This window comes from Gekko japonicus, unplaced genomic scaffold (genome assembly GCF_001447785.1).
Source record: "Gekko japonicus isolate JY-2015 unplaced genomic scaffold, Gekko_japonicus_V1.1 scaffold2483, whole genome shotgun sequence".
In the NCBI taxonomy this organism is placed as follows: domain Eukaryota; kingdom Metazoa; phylum Chordata; class Lepidosauria; order Squamata; family Gekkonidae; genus Gekko; species Gekko japonicus.
Window position 1 is genome coordinate 191,185 of NW_015163678.1, and position 22,292 is coordinate 213,476.

The 22,292-nt window shown below is 44.0% G+C and overlaps 1 protein-coding gene across 1 annotated transcript; it reads left to right on the plus strand.

The window, feature by feature from the left end:
• Window positions 1-7,106: 7,106 nt before the first annotated feature.
• On the plus strand, window positions 7,107-20,827 carry RFC3 (replication factor C subunit 3). Its single transcript, XM_015407761.1, has 9 exons — window positions 7,107-7,275; window positions 9,037-9,174; window positions 10,555-10,622; window positions 11,599-11,696; window positions 12,509-12,690; window positions 13,916-14,052; window positions 14,141-14,239; window positions 17,441-17,510; window positions 20,572-20,827. The coding sequence occupies exons 1-9, from the start codon at window positions 7,189-7,191 to the stop codon at window positions 20,761-20,763; spliced, it is 1,071 nt and encodes a 356-aa protein (XP_015263247.1). The 5' UTR covers window positions 7,107-7,188; the 3' UTR covers window positions 20,764-20,827.
• Window positions 20,828-22,292: the final 1,465 nt, after the last annotated feature.

A 22,292-nucleotide genomic window follows, 5' to 3' on the forward strand; every position in this document is an offset into this window, starting at 1 on the left:
ATTGCAACTGATCTCCAGGTGACAGAGATCAGTTCCCCCGGAGAAAATGGCTGCTTTGGAGGGTGGAGTCTGTGGCATCGTACCATGCTGAGCTCCCTTCTCTCCCCAAACCCTGCCATCCTCCAGGCTCAGCCCCAAGTCTCCAGGAATTTCCCTTCCCAGGCTTGGCAACCCTGATTCTAGTGTTTAATAAATATTTAAATGCTGATTAGTTTAGTAGTCCAATTCTTTTTCAGGTATAGGGCTGGGCAGTAGCCGGCGAGTTATATGAATCTTAAAGTCTCTAAGTATTTTTTTTAAAAAATATGTTCAAAAATATGTCTGTGTGTGCACTGTATAGATTTTGAACATGTTATATTTGTTCTGGGTATATGCATATACATATGTCTCCTCAAGTATGTTCTACTTACCTGAAGATTAAAGGACCAGGTACAGTCGGCTTTTTCACTCTATTTTCCTCAGTCCCCCCATCCCATATGCCTTTTGTCCATGCTGGTGCCATGATTCCCCACAAAGCTATTTCAGGTAGTCAAAGAGGTTGCCTCCTCATTGTGCTAAGCATTCAGTGGGGGAGACTTTGTGCCACGATGGCTGTTTCTCTTCCTTATCCTGAGGCATTTGTTTCAATTTCGACTGTGATAAATCAGTGATGTATAGAGAAAAAACAAGTTAGTTATCTTGCCAGACATCCTTTATTTGCCAGATGTCCTTCATTATGCTTTAAATTATTTTTCCTTATTATGGGTCATAACAATCTGACAGCATATAGTAGATGCTGCTTCTAAGATTGCCTGGTCAAAATCTGAACATTAACATCCCAGTCCCAAGCATGTTAAACTAGGAGTCAATTTCCATCGAAGTCAATATGTTTTACTTCTAAAACAAGAATAAGATGTGATGCAGGTTGGTGTCGCAACTTGAGTTCTTGTTAGATCTGAGTCCAGCAGCACCTTCGAGACCCACAAAATTTTTGGGGTATGAGCTTTTGAGAGTCAAAGCTCCTTTTGTCAACTTCGGCTCTCAAAACCCATACCCTGAAAATCTTGTTGCTCTCAAGTGCTACTGGACTCAGATCTAGCTATTCTACAGCAGACCAACAAGGCTGCAGGAGTGGTTAGGATAGGGCTGCCAAATGCCCCTGGGGGCGGATTTCCCCCCCGCTTTCGAGCCCCGATTTCCGCCCCCGCGGAATTGGGGCCCGGGGGAAACCCCACCCCCGCGTGCACGTCACCCGGATGTGACGTAGGTGCGGCGCACGCATACCGGGAGATAGCCTGGGGTCCCCCATCGAGGAGGTAAGAGACATTTGGCAACCCTAGGTTAGGAGCATGGACTCTAATCTGGGAGAACCGGGTTTGATCCCCCACATTTCCACATGCAGTTGCTGAGTGACCTTGGGCAAGCCACAGTTCTGTCAGAGCAGTTCTTTCAAGAGTAGCTCTTTCAGAGCTCTCTCAGCCCCACCTACTTCACAGGGTGTCTGTTGTGGGGAGAGGAAGGGAAGGAAATCTACATATTGGAGAAAAGAGATGTTCCAAAGTTGCTTGGTGCTTAGTGGTGTGAAGTGACAAATCTTCTGGATCCGTAGCTGTTTAAAGGGCAGAAACAGAGTGAAGGGATGAAATATAACAGGAGTTCAATGGCACCTTAAAGAGTAACCAAATTTATTCCAACTTTTGTGAGCTCACTTCATCAGATGCATGTCCATTCATTAGGCAGAATTTTTTAATACTGAAAGAAATGACTTGACACAGGAAGGAAGTGAACAGGCCACAATACGGCAAATGAGATTCAATGTACATACAAAGTTATTATTATTATTTATGGTTTAATTCAATTTTTGACTCCCTTCCCCTGCTAATACAATAATAAACCAATTAAAACAATTTAAAACATAAGTAGCAACAGTCAAATGGCACATAAACAATGCAATCTCATCTGAGAAAAGCTTTGACCACATCTGGGGTTGCCAGCTCCGGGTTGGAAAATACCTGGATACCTTGGGGGTGGATCCAGGAGAGGGTGGGGTTTGGGAAGGGGAAGGGCCTCAGCATGGTGCAATGCCATAGAGTCCACCCTTCAAAGCAGCCATTTTCTCCAGGGGGGCTGATCTCTCTTAGCTGGAGATCAGTTGTAAAAGTGGGAGATCTCCAGGCCCCACCTGGAGGCTGGCAACCCTAACCACATCAAAAGCTGGGGCTGGGGGAACATCCACAAGAGAAGCAGCAGGAAGAGGGCCCATCGGGTGGTGTTCTTTTTCACCTCAGTAAGGAGCCTTGGCCATAGGCCTGGTGGAACAGCTTTGTTTTACAGGCCCTGCAGAACTGTAAAAGATCTTATAGGGCCCGAATTTCAGCCGGAAGAGCATTTTACCGAGAAGGCTCTGGCTCTGGTCAAGGCTAATTAGATGCTCCTTGGTCCAGGAACCAATAAAAGATCTTTATCCTGTGAGCACAGAGCTCTTGGGGGGGGGAAGTATACCAGGAGAGGCGGTCCCAAAGGTATGTTGGTCCCACACTGTGTAGGGATTTAAAGGTTAAAACCAAAACCTTAAACTTGATTCAGTGTTCAATCTGGAGCCAGTGCAGCTGGTGGAACTCACTGGCTGAATATGTGCTATAACCAGAGTTCCGGTGAGAACTTGCGCCATTGCATTCTGGAGCAGCTGAAGCTTTCTGGTCAGTCTCAAGGGTAGCCCTGCATAGAGTGAGTTACAGTAGTCAAGTCTGGAGGTGACCGTTGCATGGATCACTGTGGCTAAGTCAGGGCAAGACAGGAAGGGGGCTAGCTACCTGACCTGGCGCAAATGTAAAAATGCCATTGAAAGGGAGGCATCCACAATCACCCGCCATTGGCACTGATGTTAGATGTGCTTTGTCAAGAGTTGGGAGTTGGCAGCCCAAACCTGAGTCTCCCTGACTCAGCCACAGGACCTCGGTCTTTGATGGATTTAGTTTCAGCCGGCTCTGTTTCAACCATCAAAACACAGCTCTCAACCCCTCTGCCAGACTTTTGGGGCGGAGCCCGGCTGGCCATCCATCAACAGGTATAGCTGGGTGTCATCAGCATACTGGCGGCAACCCAGCCCAAAGTTCCATACCAACTGGGCACTTTCCCTATGAGGAAAGGTTAAAGCGCTTAGGGCTCTTTAGCTTGGAGAAACGACGACTGAGGGGTGTAACGATATGAGCTTATGTTTGTATTTCTGTATAGTGGTGATGCTGCTTATGTGTGTCTCTAGCATGAATACCTATGCAATATGTATTCAGGGATTGCTGTAATTAGATAAGCATATGGAGCAGAGGTCCGTCAGTGGATATTAGCCACAAGGTATAGATAGGGGTTCTGGGGCAAGTGATGCTCTGTCATCTTGGTGCTTGGGGGGGGGGTCAACAGTGGGAGGGCTTCTAATGTCCTGGCCCCACTGGCGGACCTCCTGATGGCACTGGTATTTCTGGCCACTGTGGGATACAGAGTGTTGGACTGGATGGGCCTTTGGCCTGATCCAACATTGGCATCTCTTATGTTCTTATGGGCAAGGGGGAGCATATAGATGTTAAATAAAATTGGGGAGAGAATAGCCCCGGGGGACACCACATACCAATGGGTATTATGGTGAAACCCTCTCTCCTAGTGCCACCCTCTGTTCCCGACCTTGGAGAAATGAGATGAACCACTTCAAAGAGTGTACTTTGGAGTAAAAATATTTTAGTGCCTGATGTTCGCCACCTGGGGTCCCTATTTAGGTTGAAAGGTGACATATAAATGTTTTACATAAACAAATACAGAAATTCTAACTTCATAAACATGCTAATAGGGTCTGACTTGGCAATAAACACCCAGAAAAGATTAAAGCCAGCATAGTGTCGTTAGTGTGTAGGACTAGGATATGAGAGATTCAGGTTTGAATCCTTGCTCTGCCATGGAAGCTCACTGACCTTCATCCAGTCACACATTCTCAGCCAAACAGGACTGCCAGCTCTGGGTTGGGAAATACCTAGAGATTTTGGGGGTGGAGCCTGCGAAAGGTGGGGTTTGAGGAGGGGAGGAACTTCATTGGGATATAATGCCATAGAGCCCACCTTCCAAAGCAGCCATTTTATCCAGGCGTACTGATCTCTGTTGTCTGGGGATTAGTGGTAGTAGCAGGAAATCTCTAGCCACCACCACCTGGAGGTTGGCAATCCTATTTAAGCCAAACCTACCTTGCAGGATTGTTGTGAGGATAAAATGGAGGAGAGCATAATGATGTAAGGAACCCCATTGTGGAGACTGCAGTAAATAAAAAACAGGGAGATGGACTAGATGACCATGGAGGTCCCTTCCAACTCTATGATTCTATAAAACAAAATACATTACTCTGTATAGTAGTATTGGGGTGGGTACACAGTTGGTAATTATTGGTAAAGTGACTGCAAATAAAAATGCTATTGTCAAAAGCTGCTCCTTTGTGTGAGGGGAGACAGCTGCAGTATGAATGGAGAATTAACTGAATGATGTGGAGAGTTGATAGAAATCTTTATCCATGGTAGCCACACCATGAAATTGATCAGCAGTATGTTCAGAACAAATTACCAGCCGGTTTCCAATTTGCCCTATTTGGGCAAACTAATTGAGAGGGCAGTGGCAATCCAGTTACAGGGTTTTTTGGATGACACTTCCACATTAGATCCCTTCCAGTCCAGCTTCCGACAGAGACAGCAGTGGTCGCCCTCACAGATGACCTTCTGAGGCATCTGGATCGGGGCAGTTTGGTGGTGTTGCTGTTGTTAGACCTGTTAGTGGCGTTTGACATGGTCGACACTGGGATTCAGGGGTCTGCCTTGCAATGGCTTTCCTTGTGCCTTCAGGATTGGGGACAAAGGGTGGCCTTAGGGGAATAGCTGTCCCAAAGGCACCCGCTAGTTTGCAGAGTGCCTCAAGGGGCAGTACTTTTCCCCATGCTATTTAACATCTACATGCACCCCCTTGTCCAGATTGCCCGGAGACACTGGCTGGGATGTCACCAATATGCGGATGACACCCAGCTCTATCTGCTGTCAGGTAGCCAGTCTGACTCCAGATTGGAAGATCTGGACCTGGTGCTGGTTGGCTTAGACTAAATCGACTGAAATAGAATCTGATGAATACAGAGGTCCTGTGCGTGAGTTGAGATGGTCCGAGGGTAGGGATCCCACTCCCATCCTTTGATGGGGTGCCATTGGTGCCAGTGCTGGACGTCAGGAGCTTGGGAGTACTCCTGGATGCCTCCCTAACGATGGCTGATCAGGCAGTTGGTTCCCTTCCTCAAACGCAACAATTTGGCAACAGTGATTCATGCTATGGTCACCTCAAGATTGGATTACTGTAATGCTCTTATGGGGCTGCCCATATTCGGAAGCTGCTGCTGGTGCAGAATGCAATGGCCAGGCTTTTGTTGGGTCTCCCTATGCGGGAGCAGATTCAACCTGCGCTAAAAGCATTGTACTGGCTGCCCATAGCATTCCGAATTCACTTCAAGGTGCTGATTCTCACCTTTAAAGCCCTTTATGGCCAGGAGCCTACCTACCTGAGGGACCACCTACAATCAGGGTCCCAAAACCGCCTCGCTCTCCCAGGTCTTAGAGATGCCAGGCTGGCTACGGCAAGTGCCAGGGCCTTTTCAGTGGCGGCTCTGCACTGGTGGAACAAACTCCTGGAAGATCTCAGAGCCCTGTGGGACCTTTTACAGTTCCGCAGGGCCAGTAAGACGGAGGTCTTCCACTGGGCCTTCAATTAAGCAGCCACCCCTAATAAATTAAGGCTCTGGCCCCAATACCATCGATATCGCCAATACCATAACTGATACCCGAGCTCTGCCGAAACTGCCTGGACTAAGAGATCATCATTAAATCGCTGACTGTACTCCTATTATGCTGATACTACCAACGCTTCACCATCATTATATGCTAGCACTTTATGTCATGTTTTTACTCATATTTATATTCTGACTTGTTTACAAATTTTTATGTAAGCCGACCTAAGCCTGCTTTGGCGGGGCATAAATCAAATCATTCAATAAATAAGGATGCCAGCCTCCAGGCGGGCCCTGGGGATTCCACAGAATTACAGCTCATTTCCAGACTACAGACATCAGTTCCCCTGGAGAAAATGGATGCTTTGGAGGGTGGACTCTACGATATCCTACCTGACTGAGATCCCTGTCCTCACCAGGCGCCAGCCTCAAACCTCCAGTTTTTCAACCTGGATCTGGCAACCATATGCTCTACTCTTCTAATGAATTATGCACTTTATTGCACGAGAATGTCCTGACTGCCAGTGTGAGAGTACTGTAACCAGTGCTGGCTTTACAAAAGAAATCAGACAAATGTATTGCCAAACATTAGCCCTAAAATAGGCCCCTGTGATGGGGGGGGGGGGACTTCACCAACCATTACATATAGGTGGCATTGGACTCAAACTTTGTTCTGTTGTTTCAGACCAACACGCCTACCCATCTGACTCTGTGTTCAGTGGCAGTATACCTCAGAAATGGGAGATGCTAGCATTATACAGTGGCTGGTGCCTTTATGACTCGCTTGTGGCTTCCTCCCCAAGGCACTGTTGGAAAGAGATTGCTGGACTACAGGGGTCTTTGCTCTGAACCAAGTAGGACTGTTCTTACTGGGAATTAACAGCCCCATCCTCCTTGGAGCTGCACCACAGCATAAAATAAGACAGAAGTCCGTAGCACCTTAAATTTATACCATCATAAAATTTTGTGAGTCAGAGCTCACTTCATCACTTGCACGGCGTAAAGGTCGAACGAGAGGCTCCTGCCTGTTCGCAACCTTACAAGACAGCCCACGCCAGCTTTCAGGCCTCTCCCGGAAGCTGCCAGACATCCTTGCCGGCAAGTTGCCATGGAAACAGAACGTAGCGCAGCAGCGGCGCTATTCTTCCTGAGTGAAATCATTCGTCCCTACCCACCGGCTACGACTCTTTTTTATATACCAAGAAGGCCACCGTAAGAGACGGAGGCGGGAACAAGCCGTACTGAGACTGGCGGAAATGAAACGTCGCTGGCGTAAAACACACGTTTAAGGATTTTTGGCGCATGCGCCGGGTGACGTACGACCGGACTGGCGTTGTCTGTCCTAGGCGGGAGATCTTCGCGTTGAAGGCGCGCGCTTTTTTCTTTTCTTCGGCGCTGGCAGGCGGGTGGCGGCCATGAGTCTTTGGGTAGATAAGTACCGGCCGAGCTCGCTCAGCAAACTGGACTATCACCGGGAGCAGGCGGCGCAGCTTCGCAACCTGGTGAGAAGTGGCTGCAGAAGGCGGGCTCTCGGGGGCACCCGGTCTCCCTTCCCTACCGCCCCGATTCTGGACCATTTATTTATCACTACTTATTATTTTTCATTAACCTTACTTCAGTGACATAGCACGATCCTAAAGTTTGTGAAGTCAAAATTGGTTCCCTGGAATACGTGCAGTAAAGAAAAAAGTACTTCTGAGCGTGTGCAGAGTGTTCCACCCTAATTCATAATCCGTTCATAATCCGTGTAATCAAAGAGCTATGCTTCCAGGGTATGCCTATGCAGCTATAAGCTTTGGTACGGCAGTCTGAGTCAAATAGTAAGACCTGGTTTACACATGCAGGAGAATGAAGTGGCAGATCCGTGAGGTGTAGGAGATGGATTCACCTGTGAATGTTCCTTCATATAACGGGCTTGGTACGAATACAGAACTAGCAGGAAGAAAAAGTTCCAAAGCAGCCCCACTGCCTAATCTGCTGTTTTATTGTCACAAATATGACCTCTCCCCCCCCACCTTTGGAAGTGGTACAGTCTATTCTGCTGCTTTGTGCTTCTGCAGGTGTGAACCAGGCCTAAGGCTACAGTCCTGTGCAAACTTAATTGCCTGTAATGTTCCTACTTGCTTCTGAGTAATCAGGCATAGGGTCAGGCTTCAAATCCAGGGCAAATTTAAGGATGCTTAATCACATGTCATTCAGCAGCTTCTTCTCCCCCCCCCCCCCCAGCTTTATTCTCTCTGACCCTAGATGGTATTGCTTATGTTGAGAGCTTGCTTATAGAAAGGTGATATATCCCAGGGTACCTGCCTGAGCATTTATTTACTGCTATCCTGGTGTCTCTGGATAGATGTGTGGTATGCCTGAAATGAAGTATGAATATATTGTGTACTCCTGCTGTGAAATATGCAGGTTTTCCATTGCAAAGCTAAGCAGAAAGTGAAGAGCTGTGGAATTAAAATAGTTCATTTGACAAAGAGTCCAAGCTTGGACTTCTTGTGATGCATGACAGACCTGCTACTGGAATGCAAGATGTATTAACCCCAAACTAAACTGAGTATTGTTCTAAGTGTATGTACCTTGGCACTGTGAACTGTTGGATCCTAAAACATCCCTTATGGTTCATAGAGTGGCAGCTCTACTTTATAAATGTATTTATTTATTTATTATTTTGATTTATAGCCTTCCCTCCCCGCAAGACTAGGTAGGGTGCTCAGGCCAAGCAATGAGTTTAAAAGCACCATCCTATGTGTGTAATCCTGTGCATAACAAAGAGTCAATCTGGGTTCATGTCTGGAATGTTGGGTTTTGCCTAGCTAGTCTTCAGTTTAAATCTCTGCCTACCTATGAACTGTTGCAGTCTCTTCACCAAATCTGCTTCACACGGCTGTTAGGCTACAAGAAGGGTAGGGAATCCTGTATATGCTATATGGAGGTATACGTGTAGATGGGGTGTTCTTAAGATTGCAACCTTACGGGTCTCATTTTAACTTGTTGATTTGAGTGGCACTTAGCTTCAATGTAAAGATGCTTGGGATTGCCACGTAAGCCTGCCAGCCTGAGCCACATTCTGCAGTCTTTCCCACTGCTTCAACGTGCTGTGCTCCGTTACTGTTGAAGTAACTAAAAGTACTGTTTTTGTAAAAGTGGTATGAGAAAGTGTTTGTCAAGGTGTGCACCAGTAACAAATTTTCTTTGTTTTTTAAATAATTTTGCTTGTAACCATAAGTAACCACTGCTAGAGTTTTCCTGTATTTTGTTGACAGGTTCAGTGTGGCGACTTTCCTCATCTGTTAGTGTATGGACCCTCAGGCGCAGGAAAAAAGACCAGAATAATGTGTTTGCTGAGGGAGTTGTATGGCGCTGGAGTAGAGAAGCTGAGAATTGAGCATCAAAATATAACAGTAAGAATTTCTCATGAAAATGACTCTTTATGTGTAAAAAATATGATGTCTTTCAACAGGATATTGCTGTTTAACAGGCTGCTTTTTAAAATGAACATATTTAAAAACATTGCACTGCATACAGAGTTTCTTCAGTCATATGGTGAAGATCCTTGTGTTGTGGCGACAGCTGCTGTCAAAACAGCTCTTTAAAAATCTGCACAGCCAATCAGATCTCCAGTGGTCAGTCAGAGGGCCAGCTGGGCAACAACCTCCCCTGCCCCCACCCCTCTTTCTAAAAGCACTTGACAGGCCACCAGGAAAGGTATCCGTGGCTCTTGTGGTTCCCGCAGGCACCATGTTATGAATCCCTGGCTTAGGGTGTTTCATTATCCTCAAATTTCAAAGGCAGGTAGTAAGATTCTGTTGGCATAGGCATAGAAGGGAGTGTAAAGATTACCACTTTGTAACAAATTAGGTCAGAATGATGATGATTCAGTGTTTTCCGTAAGGAATCTCTGATTGATATGAACTAGGTGAGATCTGTAATTACCATCACAGTAAAGGTACGGCTTCAGTGCCTTACACGTCAAGAGTGTTTTTGATGTAATATGCAGTGTTCTAATTATTAGTGCCAAAAACGAAGTGAAACAAATGATGATTCAACTGACAGTACATTAAGAGCTTGTAGCCACCTTGTGAGAATACGGAAGCACAGTGGTATGCGCCATCTGTGATGTAGTGAATGCAGTAGTTGCTTCAGGACTCATACAGCCAGCACTATACTATGTATCATGCTCCAGTAACTTTTTCAGTAGACACCTCTGTTTACAGGTGTATTAAGGAGAGACTGTAGCTCAGTGGTAGAGCATCTACTAAGCAAGTAGAAGGTCCCAATTTCAGGGATCCAATAGTAGGTGATGTGAAAGACCTTGACCTGAGACCTTTGAGAGCCTTTATCAGTCTTCATAGATGTACTGACCTTGATGGACTGACTGTCTAATTTCAGTGTAAGACAGCTTCAGTGCTTTACCTTTACCCTCTGGTTTCACTTTACATTTTTAGCCCTTGCATTTGTTACAGTTTCATGTGTTTCTCTGTATCTTGCTCCCCCCCCCCCCTTTGCTTTAGAGATGTTCTTGAATTTGGGGTTTCTTCTCTGGTGCACTGAAATATCTTTGTTCTCCTTTCAAGCTGTGTGTGTATCTCTGTGTCTCAACAATTTTCCTGTTACCTATGGTTTTGATGCCACCAGGTCCTAAAACTATTACAGCCTCTTTCATTTTGAGCAGGTGGCAGTGAATTCTGTACTCTTCATATGTGAATGCCCACTGATTTCAGTTAAGTCTTTCAAGCATTGACCTGCTAAGTTTAATTGTATTTAGTATTTTTACATTTCAGGCACCTTCCAAAAAGAAAATTGAAATTAGTACTATTGCAAGCAACTATCACCTTGAAGTTAACCCAAGGTAACTCACGATAAAAAAGGTTTGTGTTAATACAGGCTGTAGAAAAGATAGAATTCTACATTTACAAACTAAGTTTTTAAAAACCCTGAAACAAATTTTCAAGAAATATTAGTTAGACAGAGAAGAAATTTTCAAAAGAACTAGAAATGTTTGGATTAATGCAAAGACAGTTTGAGCCAGCTAAAGGTGCTGTTTTATTTATTACCAGTTGTCTTGCATGGATGTTGGATCTTGAACATCTTGAGCTTCTGTTTTAGTGTGGATTCTGGAATGTTAACTAGAAACTGCCTAGAGCCATTTCCTGCAAAAAATGTTTCTACCAAAGAGCTGAAGTCCAGTGATAATATGCTGTAATAATATGATTTGGTCTTTCTTAGAATATGTCAAGCTCATGATTTTTAACCTGAAAGACAAAATGTTGGCAAAGGGGCCTTAAAGTCTGTATTTTGTTTCATCTTTAGTATGTACTCTAAATGCTTTTGTATTCCTCATCATCTGGGGTCTTGGTGTTTAAGTTTCAAACAGATTAGTGTACATGCTAGTTTTTACTCCAGTGTGTCTTTGCAGATCAGGGAGATTTATGTGCACAGAGTACTCCTTATATGAGCAAAGAGATTCCTTGTTTTATTTATATAACTATTTATACTCTGCCTTTCCTACTATCGGTGGTGGCCCAAAATAGGTTACGGTGTGCTCTGATGTTGCTGACAACTCTGCATACACACCCTCTTATGTCCTCTGCGCAGCAAAGCTAAGACATTTATGCTTACATGTACTCACTGGTGTTCCCTGTGCAGTAGTTCTATGCCAGAACCTGTATACAGTAGGTGAAGTCGTGTGCACACTTAGAGGGGAGTAAACCCCATTGAACCAGCTGAGATTTACTTCAAAGTCAGCAAACATGGGATTAGACGAAATACCTTGTACTTGGTGTGACAAATCCCCCCAAAAGTGTTTGTATCTGAACTTTCTTTAGTGATGCAGGAAACAGTGACCGGGTGGTGATTCAGGAATTACTGAAGACAGTAGCACAATCACAGCAACTTGAAACAAGCACTCAACGAGATTTTAAAGGTCTGTAAATGAGAAGTACACTTGTATTTTTAAAAAAGTCTCTAAATGGGTGATACAAGATTAAACATGTACTTAGTTTTGGTTCTCTCTTTCACATTTATATTCTCCAACTCGTTTTGTGTCCTGTTTAGAGATGTAAAATTTCTAGAAATTTTGAAGATGGGGGGGAACAGGTTGAACTGGGCTGTTCATGTTAGCTATACCAGTAGCACCACCTTATACTCTGTTCTGACACTTGCAGAGGTGTGGAAGCTGCTTCCATCTCAGACTCTTACTACTAGGGACTCTGTGTGAATAGTCTTAACTACATGGTGAGGCTGGTCACACTGGTTTTCCCGCAGCTGTTACTTTCCCCTTTGTGGTAGAAAAGATGCATGCAAGTGGTTGGAATATCTCCATAGAGTGCCCAGCTTCATGAGAGTATATTGTAAAACGGAGACCCACTATACTAATTATGTGAAAGAGGACCTCAGTGGAAAAAAAACAGAGTGGAAAGAATTTTTCCCTGGTCATGGAAAGTGCCGTCAAGTCACAGCGAACTTGTGGTGACCCCTAAGGGTTTTCAAGGCAAGAGATATTCTGAGGTGGTCTGCCATTGCCTGCCTCTGTGCATTCCTCGGTGGTCTACATCCAAGTACTAACCAGGGCTGACCCTGCTTCATTTCTGAGATCTGAGGAAATCGGACTAGTCTGGGCCATTCAGATCAGGAAATTTTTCCTCCTGGTCCATTGTATTTGACTTCTGATAATAGCATTATTAAAGTTCACTGTGCGTTTAGCGTCCTAAAAGATAACTTTTTGTTTGGTTTTAGTGGTGTTGTTGACAGAAGTGGACAAACTTACCAAAGATGCCCAGCATGCATTGCGACGGACCATGGAGAAGTATATGGCCACCTGTAGATTAATTCTGTGCTGCAATTCCACATCAAAAGTCATTGCACCTATCAGAAGCAGGTGCTTGGCAGTGCGTGTGCCGGCCCCCAGCACTGAAGATGTAGGCTTTTGACAAATGTGAACTAATTATCCAGTGCCGTTTCAGCAAATATGTTATTAATATATGAAATGTTTGCAACAGGTTTTAATTTTTGTTTTAGGAAGGATGGTTCAGTGTCTTTATTTCTTTTTTGGTTTCCAAGCTTCTTTTTTTTTTGGTCTAACTACGAGTGTCTAAAGGTAATACTTAGAGTCTACGCAGCACTTTTATAAGAACTGAGCACACTTCATACACACATTTAGTAATTTTTGCAACCTTGTAAATGACTGATAGGTGCCCATATTACAGTTTGTTTGTTTATTATTCACTTATTTCATTTATAGCCTGTCTTTCTCCCCAGTGGGGACCCAAAGCAGCTTACATTTGTTCTCCTCTCCTTTTATCCTCACAACAACTGCCCTATGAAATAGGTTAGGCTGAGATCATGTGACTTTTGGCCAAGGTCACCCAGCAAGCTTCTGTGGCAGTGTGGAGATTTGAAACTGGGTCTCCCAAATGCTAACCACTGTACCAGACTGGCTCAAAATAGTGCTGGTGGGGATCTTGAAGAGTGCCACCAAAGAGATAATAACTAAGTTCAGATTTGGATATAATGTGTGGAGATCAGATTTGATACTGTTAACCACCATGGTTCATTAAAGCCTTAAGTGAAACTTCCACATTTTTATGCATGTGAAAGCTAATGTTGGTAAATTCTGGGCCAGATTGCATAGTGGTCTCTGGCTGCATGCTATATATTACGGCACTTAACCAGCTCTGTAATCATTAGTTACAAGTGACAAGTGCCAAATGTCCCATGCAATCTGTGACTGATAGCGCACTGCCATTTTGGCTTTGCCTCTTCCTGAAGGGGCACAGAGAGTAAATTGCTGCTGCTTTTTGTCTGTAACCCAGGAGGCAATAGGAAGGGGCCATTCCTTGTGCTCTTCACTCCCTGTGTGGAAAAGCATGCACAGGAATTACCATGTTGGTGCTTCTCTAGTGCCCAGGGCTTCTGGTCAAGGCAAGGGGCTGGTGCAGGCAAAGGAAAGGGAACAAATGACGGAAACAGGCTGTCTCAAGCATGATCTGTAGAAATCAGTCCCTGGGTGCTTTCCAGCTGATAGGACCGTCTTCCTTATGGCTGTCTCTGGAGGAAAATGCTTGAAACTTTGAGAAAGGTGCAAGCTTTTGTAGAACACTGTGCTGTCATACCAAACAATTCACTGTCCTGTTAAACTTCTAGATCTGCAGTGTATTGTCCAGTGTTTGTAAGAAGGAGGGTCTGGTTCTTCCTCCAGAACTGGCTCGGAGGATTGCAGAAAAGTCTGGGAGAAACCTCCGAAAGGCCCTTCTGATGTGTGAGGCTTGCAGAGTCCAGCAGTAAGTCAAGGAGATCAAACCGGTCCAGAGTAAAGTTTTTGTTTCTTGCATTGTTTTAAGCAAATCCTAAGAGTGTCCTTTTTTGTAGGTGTCCTTTCACTCCTGATCAAGACATTTCTGAGACCGACTGGGAGGTGTATCTGAGAGAGACAGCAAATGCCATTGTCAGTCAGCAGACCCCCCAGAGGTAGGTGACCATATTGGGCTGCAACTGCAAGCGACTGGAAATGCAGTTTAACTTATGGCACAGTTTTCTGACTCGAACCATGTATTGTGGTACTTTAATGCTGTTTTCTGTTAGAATGTCTAGACTGTGTTTCTAGGAACTGGATTTAAAGCACGTAGGAGATGGTTGCATTAGAATGCTAGTATTAAAAGTCTTGGTCATGAAATCATGTTTTGTGCTTTACCTTGTCAGTGTGTAGTTTTTTTCAAGCCATATATTGTAAGCATCTGTCCGGTTTTCTAAAATCTTCTTGCGGTGGGGGAACACAGGTAACCATATCACTGTACATAGTTTGTGTGAAAGCCAGGAGGGTGTGAGCCCCCTGACCTCATCAGGCAGGCCATCACAGGGCCATGACAGGGAATACACATGTATGGTCATGACCACATGAAGCTGCCTTATACTGAATCAGCCCCTCAGTCCATCAAAGTCCGTATTGTCTGCGCAGACTGGCAGGAGCTCTCCAGGGGCTCAGGCAGAGGTCTTTCTCGTTACCTACTGCCAGATCCATTAACTGGACAAGCCAGAGATTGAACCTGGGATCTTCTGCATGCCAAGCAGATGCTCTGCACTGAGCCACAACCCCTCCAAGTTGTGGGCAGTTGTGGATTTTGCCCATTTTCAGGTTGGCCTCCGCAGGAGGCCCTGCTATTGAAGACCAAACTTGCTTGCTCAGTGCAGTGAGGTTGTTCCAGCTGGAATTGATGAGGGCAGCTTTTTTTGTTTGTTCAGAGCTATAACACTCCCCCCCTCTTCACTTACGAAGAGCAGTGGTGTTGGCACTAAGTCATTGCTGTCCTAATGCTGATAAAGCTGCCAAACATTTATCTGGCTTTTGATTCAGTGCGTTGGCAAAAATATAATGACAGCATGTCGCATGGAGCATTTTACTCTTTGCTGCTGTGAAATGGATGATACTATTAGTCACGTGTTCTGTAGCTGATCTCTTTAAAACTTCACCATTGTTCCTGTTATTTTCCAATATTGTGTCTGTTGTAAAAGTCCAAATTCAGGAAAGAGGCAATATGATTGAGTTTTGAACAAGACTTGTCTTCTGTGTGCATTTTTTTAGGAAATATTTATACTGTCTTCACAATGCTCAGAAAACAAAATTGAACAGGGGAAGAGGACAAAATTGCTTTTTGCTCTCTCTTCTGTTAGCAGAGTCGCACTGGTGGAAGAGGCAGAAATGGCAGCTTTTGTTCCCTTCCCACTCCCCACTAGGGGATGGGCACGAACCGCATTTTGGTGGTTAGAATCAAGGTGGAACCATGAACTTAAACGAACAGGGAGGTTGGTTCACGAACTGAACTGATTTGTATTAGTTCTTGACCCCTGCTTTCTGCTCCCCGTGAAAAACAGCTGAGCAGCAGGGAGCAGAAAGCTCCCCATGCTTTCTGCTCCCCACTGCTCAGGTTTTTTTGTGAAGAGCAGGAAGTAGGGGTTTATGGCTTGGAGCCATTTAAATCCCTGCTTTCTGCTCTTCACATAACTGCCATAAAATTTGTGGAAGTTTGTGGTGGCTCTTCAATTTGCAAACATTGCTTCACAAACCATAAGCCAGCAAAAATTTGTCACAAACTTTTGTTCATGAGCCAGTTCATGCCCATCCGAACTCCCTACTGCAGCCTTCCAGCCTACATGGCTATTAGGTTATGCAAGTCCCATGACCCACAGGAGCAAACTTTCCAGGGTTTGGAAAAGACTGCTGGGTTGGAGAGGGATGTGAGAAAGGTCTATGCTTGTAAGCACCTTCCCTGGTGACTTGTGGGATCCAACCCTTTGACTGGTATTGTGTCTTTTGGTTATGTTTCTAACTAGTTTTTTGAAACAAAGCATTTTTGGGGGGAAGTGAAATCTTGAACAGAAAAATATAGTAGTGGACCTCCCTCCCCCAGTCATTGCTATGTAGGATTCAAGACACAAATATCTTTTCCCTGTTGCCAGCAAGAGAAAACCCTGCTTATTACCAGCAGGAGACAAATATTGTGCTAGCAAGACTTACTGACAGCTGCTGCAGCTGATTTCCTGGCTGTCAAACAGACACTTCAGGACTCCTTGTATTAGGCCTGGTTGTGCAAGAGAAGCTTGTCACGACTTTGCTGTTGCTTAGAAATTGCACAGCCATTCCCTATTTGATCACAGGTTGAAGCTGTAAGAAAAACCACTGCTTAGAGAATAGAATCACAGTAGTGTTCGCTTTTTTACAGAAATCACAACCTGTCACTTGATGCTCTGAAATCCTAAAAAATACTTTTCAGGATGTTTAAAAAAAAAAAAAAATCCCAAGCAACCCCAGGTACTGCAAAATTGAGTGAGCTGACATCTGAAACATTTCTTCAATTGAATTTCCAAAACGTTGTAAGAACAACAGCATTGTAGTTTCCTCTGCCTCCCATCCCTCCCCCTCTGCTGGGGGTTTGGAAATACTAAATTAAGTTCATTGGGATTTCTAGTGCATTTGATGGCTTGGGAGCTGCACATCTACAGGACACTGAATAAGAGTAATTACTGCCTTTAAAAAAAACTTGGAAGGTAGAAGGTATATTTGTGGCATTGGGTTGAAATCAAGTTGCTCAGCATAACAGCTGCTTGATTGTGCAATCACTTACAGATTTTATTTTGTCTCTCTCTAGCTATTCATATTGTCAGCATATTCTTGACATCTTTTATTATTTTTTCCCTAATCCTTATTGATGTATAGTGATTTACAAGCCACTTCAACTGTGATGAGCCGTTGAGATGTTAATTTATTCGTCTGTGGTGATTTTCCTGTAGAGGCCTTAAAGTGTGCGTGGAAATAATTGAAGGATGCAAGACATGAGTCACTTGAGCATTGCTGATTTTGTGGCAGTTAGCATTTTTAACAATTAGAGTGTAAGGGGGGTGGGTGAATAAGCATCTATAAACTGCATTTAATGTCCTGAAATCTGAATCTTCTTGACCGTAGTTGAAATTGTAGTTGCTGCACTTTAATTAATATCCATTTAAGCAGAACGCAAGAAAGCAGCTTCCTAAAGGCTATTAGCAATAATAAAACAGCTCCAGTGGCTGAAATTAAAACTTTTTAAAAAGATCAGTTAGCCCACCTTTCTCAGCTAAGCAGTCTTTTATTTAAACTTAACACCTCAAATCATGCTTTAATCATTTTTATTCCAACAGGTTGCTGGAAGTTCGTGGGCGACTTTATGAACTCTTAACCCATTGCATTCCTCCAGAGATTATAATAAAGGTAATTTAAGAAAGGCTCATGTGGGGTAACCGTGTTGGTCTAAAGCAGCAGAACAAAGTTTGAATCCATGGCACCTTTAAGGCCAACAAAGTTTTAGTCACAGTATAAGCTTTCATGTGCAAGCACACTTCCTCAGATACAGTGGAACAGAACCTCCTCAACCATTACTTATAGAAGGCATGTGGGGGGTTGTTGTCAGGAAAGGCTGTTTAGAGTCAAGATGCATAAGTACTGGGTGATTATAGCTGAGGTTGAATGTAAGAGAGATCTGTGAATGGCAGTAAATTAGCATACAAATACAAGAGTTAACAAACAGATATGGAATAAGGTTTGAGTCCAGTGGCACCTACAAGACAAATAAAGTTCCGTTCTGGGTACACCTGAGAACTGAGAGATTTAGTATGTGCACTCCCTCAGATTCATTGAAACAGATTTCCTCAAATATTACAAATAGGTAGGTGGGGTTAGTTGCCAGGAAGCGCTAATTAGATTCAAGATGCCTAAGTAACTGAGCAATAAATACAGCTAAGACTGGGATAACACATTAGGTAAGGCATGTATATAGCAGTAAGTTGGTATACAGGTAATAAAGGAGTTAACAACCGATGTGGGAACTAAGTTTGAGTCCAGTGACACCTTTGAGACCCAGAAAGTTTGCTTTCTGTTCTGTAATAATTTGTAATTCAGCAATCTCCCATTCCCGTCTGTTTCTGAAGTTCCTTTGCAATAAAACAGCTACATTGAGGTCCCTCATTGAGTGTCCTGGAAGGCTGAAGTGTTTTCCTACAGGTTTCTCAGTCTCGTGATTCTTGATGTCAGATTTGTGTCCACTTAACCTTTGGCGTACTTCAGAGGACGGCGGAAGACCGGAAGGCCTGGCGGGAGCTGGTCCATGGGGTCGCAAAGAGTCGGACTCGACTGTGCGACTGAACAACAAAACCTTTGGCGTAGGGTTTGACCTGTTTGCCCTACGTAGAGAATGACATACATAATGTTGGAAGATGAGCAAGTGAATAAGCCTGAGATGGTGTAGTTGATGTTGTTAGGTCCAGTGACTGAGTTGTCTGGGTGTATGTGGCAGCAAAGTTGGCATCTGGGTTTATTGCAAGATCTGGTACCAGTGTCCATGTTTAGATTAGATGTTGTATTATTGTGGGTGAGGAGTTGTTTGAGATGAGGGTGGGGCCTGTTTGTGCTCAAGAAAAGGTTAATAAAGTGTTGGAAGCTGGGTTGCGGGTCGGAGCGTGGCTTTAAACGGCGAAGAGACAGTCGTGGAATGGGCAACTTCAGACCATACACCTCAGAATTTTTGTTGGGTCGTCGACCTCTAACTAAAGTCCTTGCCATTTTTTATATCAGGTGGTAACCCCGGGTCAGTGTTCTGCACAGCTGCTCCCTTGCTGGTTTCCACCTGATTGATTCCTCCCTGGTGTATGTCGTTTGTCATCTTTATTCCCTTTTTACATGTTCCCTCCCGCTTAAAGCCACAGTGTCCCCGTTCGGGTTCTCCGAGCATCCTCTCTGTCGGGGCCGTTCTTCCTTCTGGGCTCCCTTCGGCCCTGCGGTGGCTCTCTAACTTGGGTTCCCTCTTCCTGGGACGTGCTCTGCCTATTTCCCTGATTTCTATACCTACGCCTTCGGGTATCAGAGGGTCTGCCGCCGCCTGAACAACCTTGTTCAGACCAGACCCCTGACATAAAGATTCTTAATTGATTTAGTAATTGAGGCCTGGAATAAATGGCACGGGGAAAAGATGGTTACAGAATGGAATTGTAAGCCATTTTGGGAGCTATTCTGGCTGAACATAAAAAAATAATGTTTTTAAAAACCCTATGGTTTGCCATATTTTCTGAACTTACAAGCCTTCTTTATGGGTGTTGCTCCACCTTCCGAGGCTGCTGACCTATGGAGATGATCATGAATTTACAAATGTGACTGGCCAGAAAACCAAACCGGCTCTGGACTGCAGTTTGCCTGTTGTGTTTAGAACAATGGTTTGAAATGATGTCCAATTAGAGCCTGAATGTTTACTATATGAAACACCAACAATTTAGATCTGGCAGACAGTGTCAAGTTCTGCCTGAATGACATTTCTCAGGATAAGGGGGTGGGGAACCCCTCTCCTCAGATTAAATTAGTTCTGTTTTAACTCAGAACAAACACAATGAGTGTTGGATGGCCAAAGAGATCAGTGGAAAATGACATGAACATTCTATGCTTCAAGAGCCACCAAGGAAGGTTTCTCAGAAAAGAAAAAAATGCAAAATTTCATTAATACTCCACTTTCTGTTGCACTCACACAGATGTGCAGCTGTTGCTGTTGTACCACCTAGGGTATAGGATAGGGGCAGATCGAGAAAAAGGATTAAAGGCGTGTTCAAATCTACCTGGTTAGCTGCCTCTTCACTCATAGGTGGTTTACTGCACACTGTTGGAACCCTGAGGCTGCCGTTGAGCTAGAATCTGAACACTGCAGGTTTCACACTTCCTTTTTAAACCTTCCTGTTAATGATTCTAAACTGTGTGCATATATGCGTTCGCAGGACCATATAATGCTAGAACTAATATTACTAGTGGATTACATGCTGGGAGATGAGCCAGAACATGTATACAAGGGAAGGGCAATTTTTGCCGATTCCACTGTCCCACAGTAGACCTTCAGCTCCCCACTTCATGCTGCTTCCCCCCCCCCCCCGGATTTCTAGGGGCAATTTGGGCTGCTGCAGGAGGGAGCAGGCAGTGAAATCATGCACAGAGGATAGAAATCCCTTCTATCTACTGAAACGTTCCAGTGGATCTTAGCCAATGCCATGCTGAGATCTTAGTGCATTAAGTAAAATTATGGGCTTGTCCATTGGCGACTGTGCTTGGTCATCTGAAAAGTACTCTGTATGCTAAATTCCTTTGTAAGTGTGGTTAAAAACAGCTCTGTTACTTATATGCGCATATTCTCTTCCTAGGTATTAGTAACTGTCATCTGAAAGGATGGCTTCATGAATCTGAAAGGAGATCTAGAAAAACCTAAACAAACATTTATTGAATATTGCTTTGTGTTACTTAGGGGCTTCTGTCTGAACTCCTCAACAACTGTGATGGACAACTGAAAGGGGAAGCAGCTCAGATGGCAGCCTTCTATGAGCACCGACTGCAGCTGGGCAGCAAATCCATTTATCACCTGGAGGCATTTGTGGCCAAGTTTATGGCCCTCTATAAGAAGTTTATGGAAGATGGACTGGAAGCCATGGTATTCTGAGATGTTTGTTGCTGAGCGTCACATGGTTTAGGACGTTGAAAAATTCTGCTGATGATCTGTACAACCCACAAATCATACACTTATCTTTTTATTTAACAATAAAATCTTTAAGTGTCAAGTTTTTAAATTTCTGAAAAGTCATCACCTGTTCTTTAATGCAGCATTGCTACTTCTGAGAAGCAAGAACTCAGAATTTTTCACAGACTTATCTTGGCATCACACTAGTGACAGTATTCAAGTATGTATTTTAAATGGTGCTTGTAGTCGAGTCCACACATTGGATCTTGCGAATGCTTTATGCTAACCCTGGAGCCTTCCTTTGGCAGGGACACATCTTATGTTGGAGGAAGGCTGTTCTTTAGCAGAACAGATTCATAGCATCCAATCCAATGCCCTTATTTTTCCCCCAGTTCTTCATGGAGCACTCCCATTTATCTCTAATCTGGTAATCAGTACTCGGTCTGATGCTTTTTAACTTGTTCATTAATTATTTGGAGTTGGGAGTAAGCAGTGGTGGCTAAAGGGCAATGTGGCCAAGGGCAAAGTGATACATATTGGAGCCAAAAGTCTTAAATGGGGTCCGAACTGGCAGAGAGTGACCAAGAGAGAGATCTTGGAATTGTAGTAGATAACTCACTGAAAATGTCAAGACAGTGTGTGACTGCAATAGAAAAGGCCAATGCTATGCTGGGGATTATTAGGAAGGGTACTGAAAACAGATCAGCCAATATCATAATGCCCCTATATAAATCAATGGTGTGACCTCAATTGGAATACTGTGTACAGTTCTGGTCACCACACCTTAAAAAGGATATTATAGCATTGGAAAAAGTGGCCCCTGGTATTTTTGGCCACTGTGACAGTGTTGGACTGGATAGACTATTGGTCTGATCCAACATTGGCTTCTCTTATGTTCTTATGAGTTTGAATCCCTGGAGGTGTCAAATAAGATCTGTTTAGTAACTTCCATGATGGGGGAAATTGCAGTCTTACTTGAACCCGCATTTTTGCACAGAAGTCTAATGCAATTTACTATAACTTTGTTCTAGAATTGCACACAAAACTATATTCTTTAAGATTTATCTATCCTTTAGAATTTTATTGGATTACTCCAGGGAATTTCCAGTTGAAGTTGTTGCCATTGTGTCAACAAAATCCAGGGCTCAGCAAAACAGTTGCTGGGTAAATGACAGCCCTGAGGGGGAAATGGCTTAAAATTGTGTTCAGAACTTAACAGTGCTGACATGGGCACCTGCTCTGAAATGGATGTGGACTGTTTCGAATCATCTTACAATGATGGAATAATTTGTAAAATCCACCTGCCTGTCAACTCTATGTAACTATCCATCTGCATATCACATAGATCAGAGTCGTTGAACTCATTTATTTTGAGGGCTGGATCTGACATAAATGTCACTTTGTTGGGCCGGGCTATGTGTGCCATAAAATGTAACATGAGATACCGGAGGTACAAACTTTATAAAGATGATTTCAGATGCCGAATGGCAATAGCAGGCATGATTGGATTA

Coding starts and splice junctions, on each gene's coding strand:
- RFC3 (XM_015407761.1), top strand. CDS start 7,189: ATGAGTCTTTGGGTAGATAAGTACCGGCCGAGCTCGCTCAGCAAACTG. Junction 14,053..14,140: donor GAGGCTTGCAGAGTCCAGCA/GTAAGTCAAGGA, acceptor CCTTTTTTGTAG/GTGTCCTTTCACTCCTGATC. Junction 14,240..17,440: donor AGTCAGCAGACCCCCCAGAG/GTAGGTGACCAT, acceptor TTATTCCAACAG/GTTGCTGGAAGTTCGTGGGC.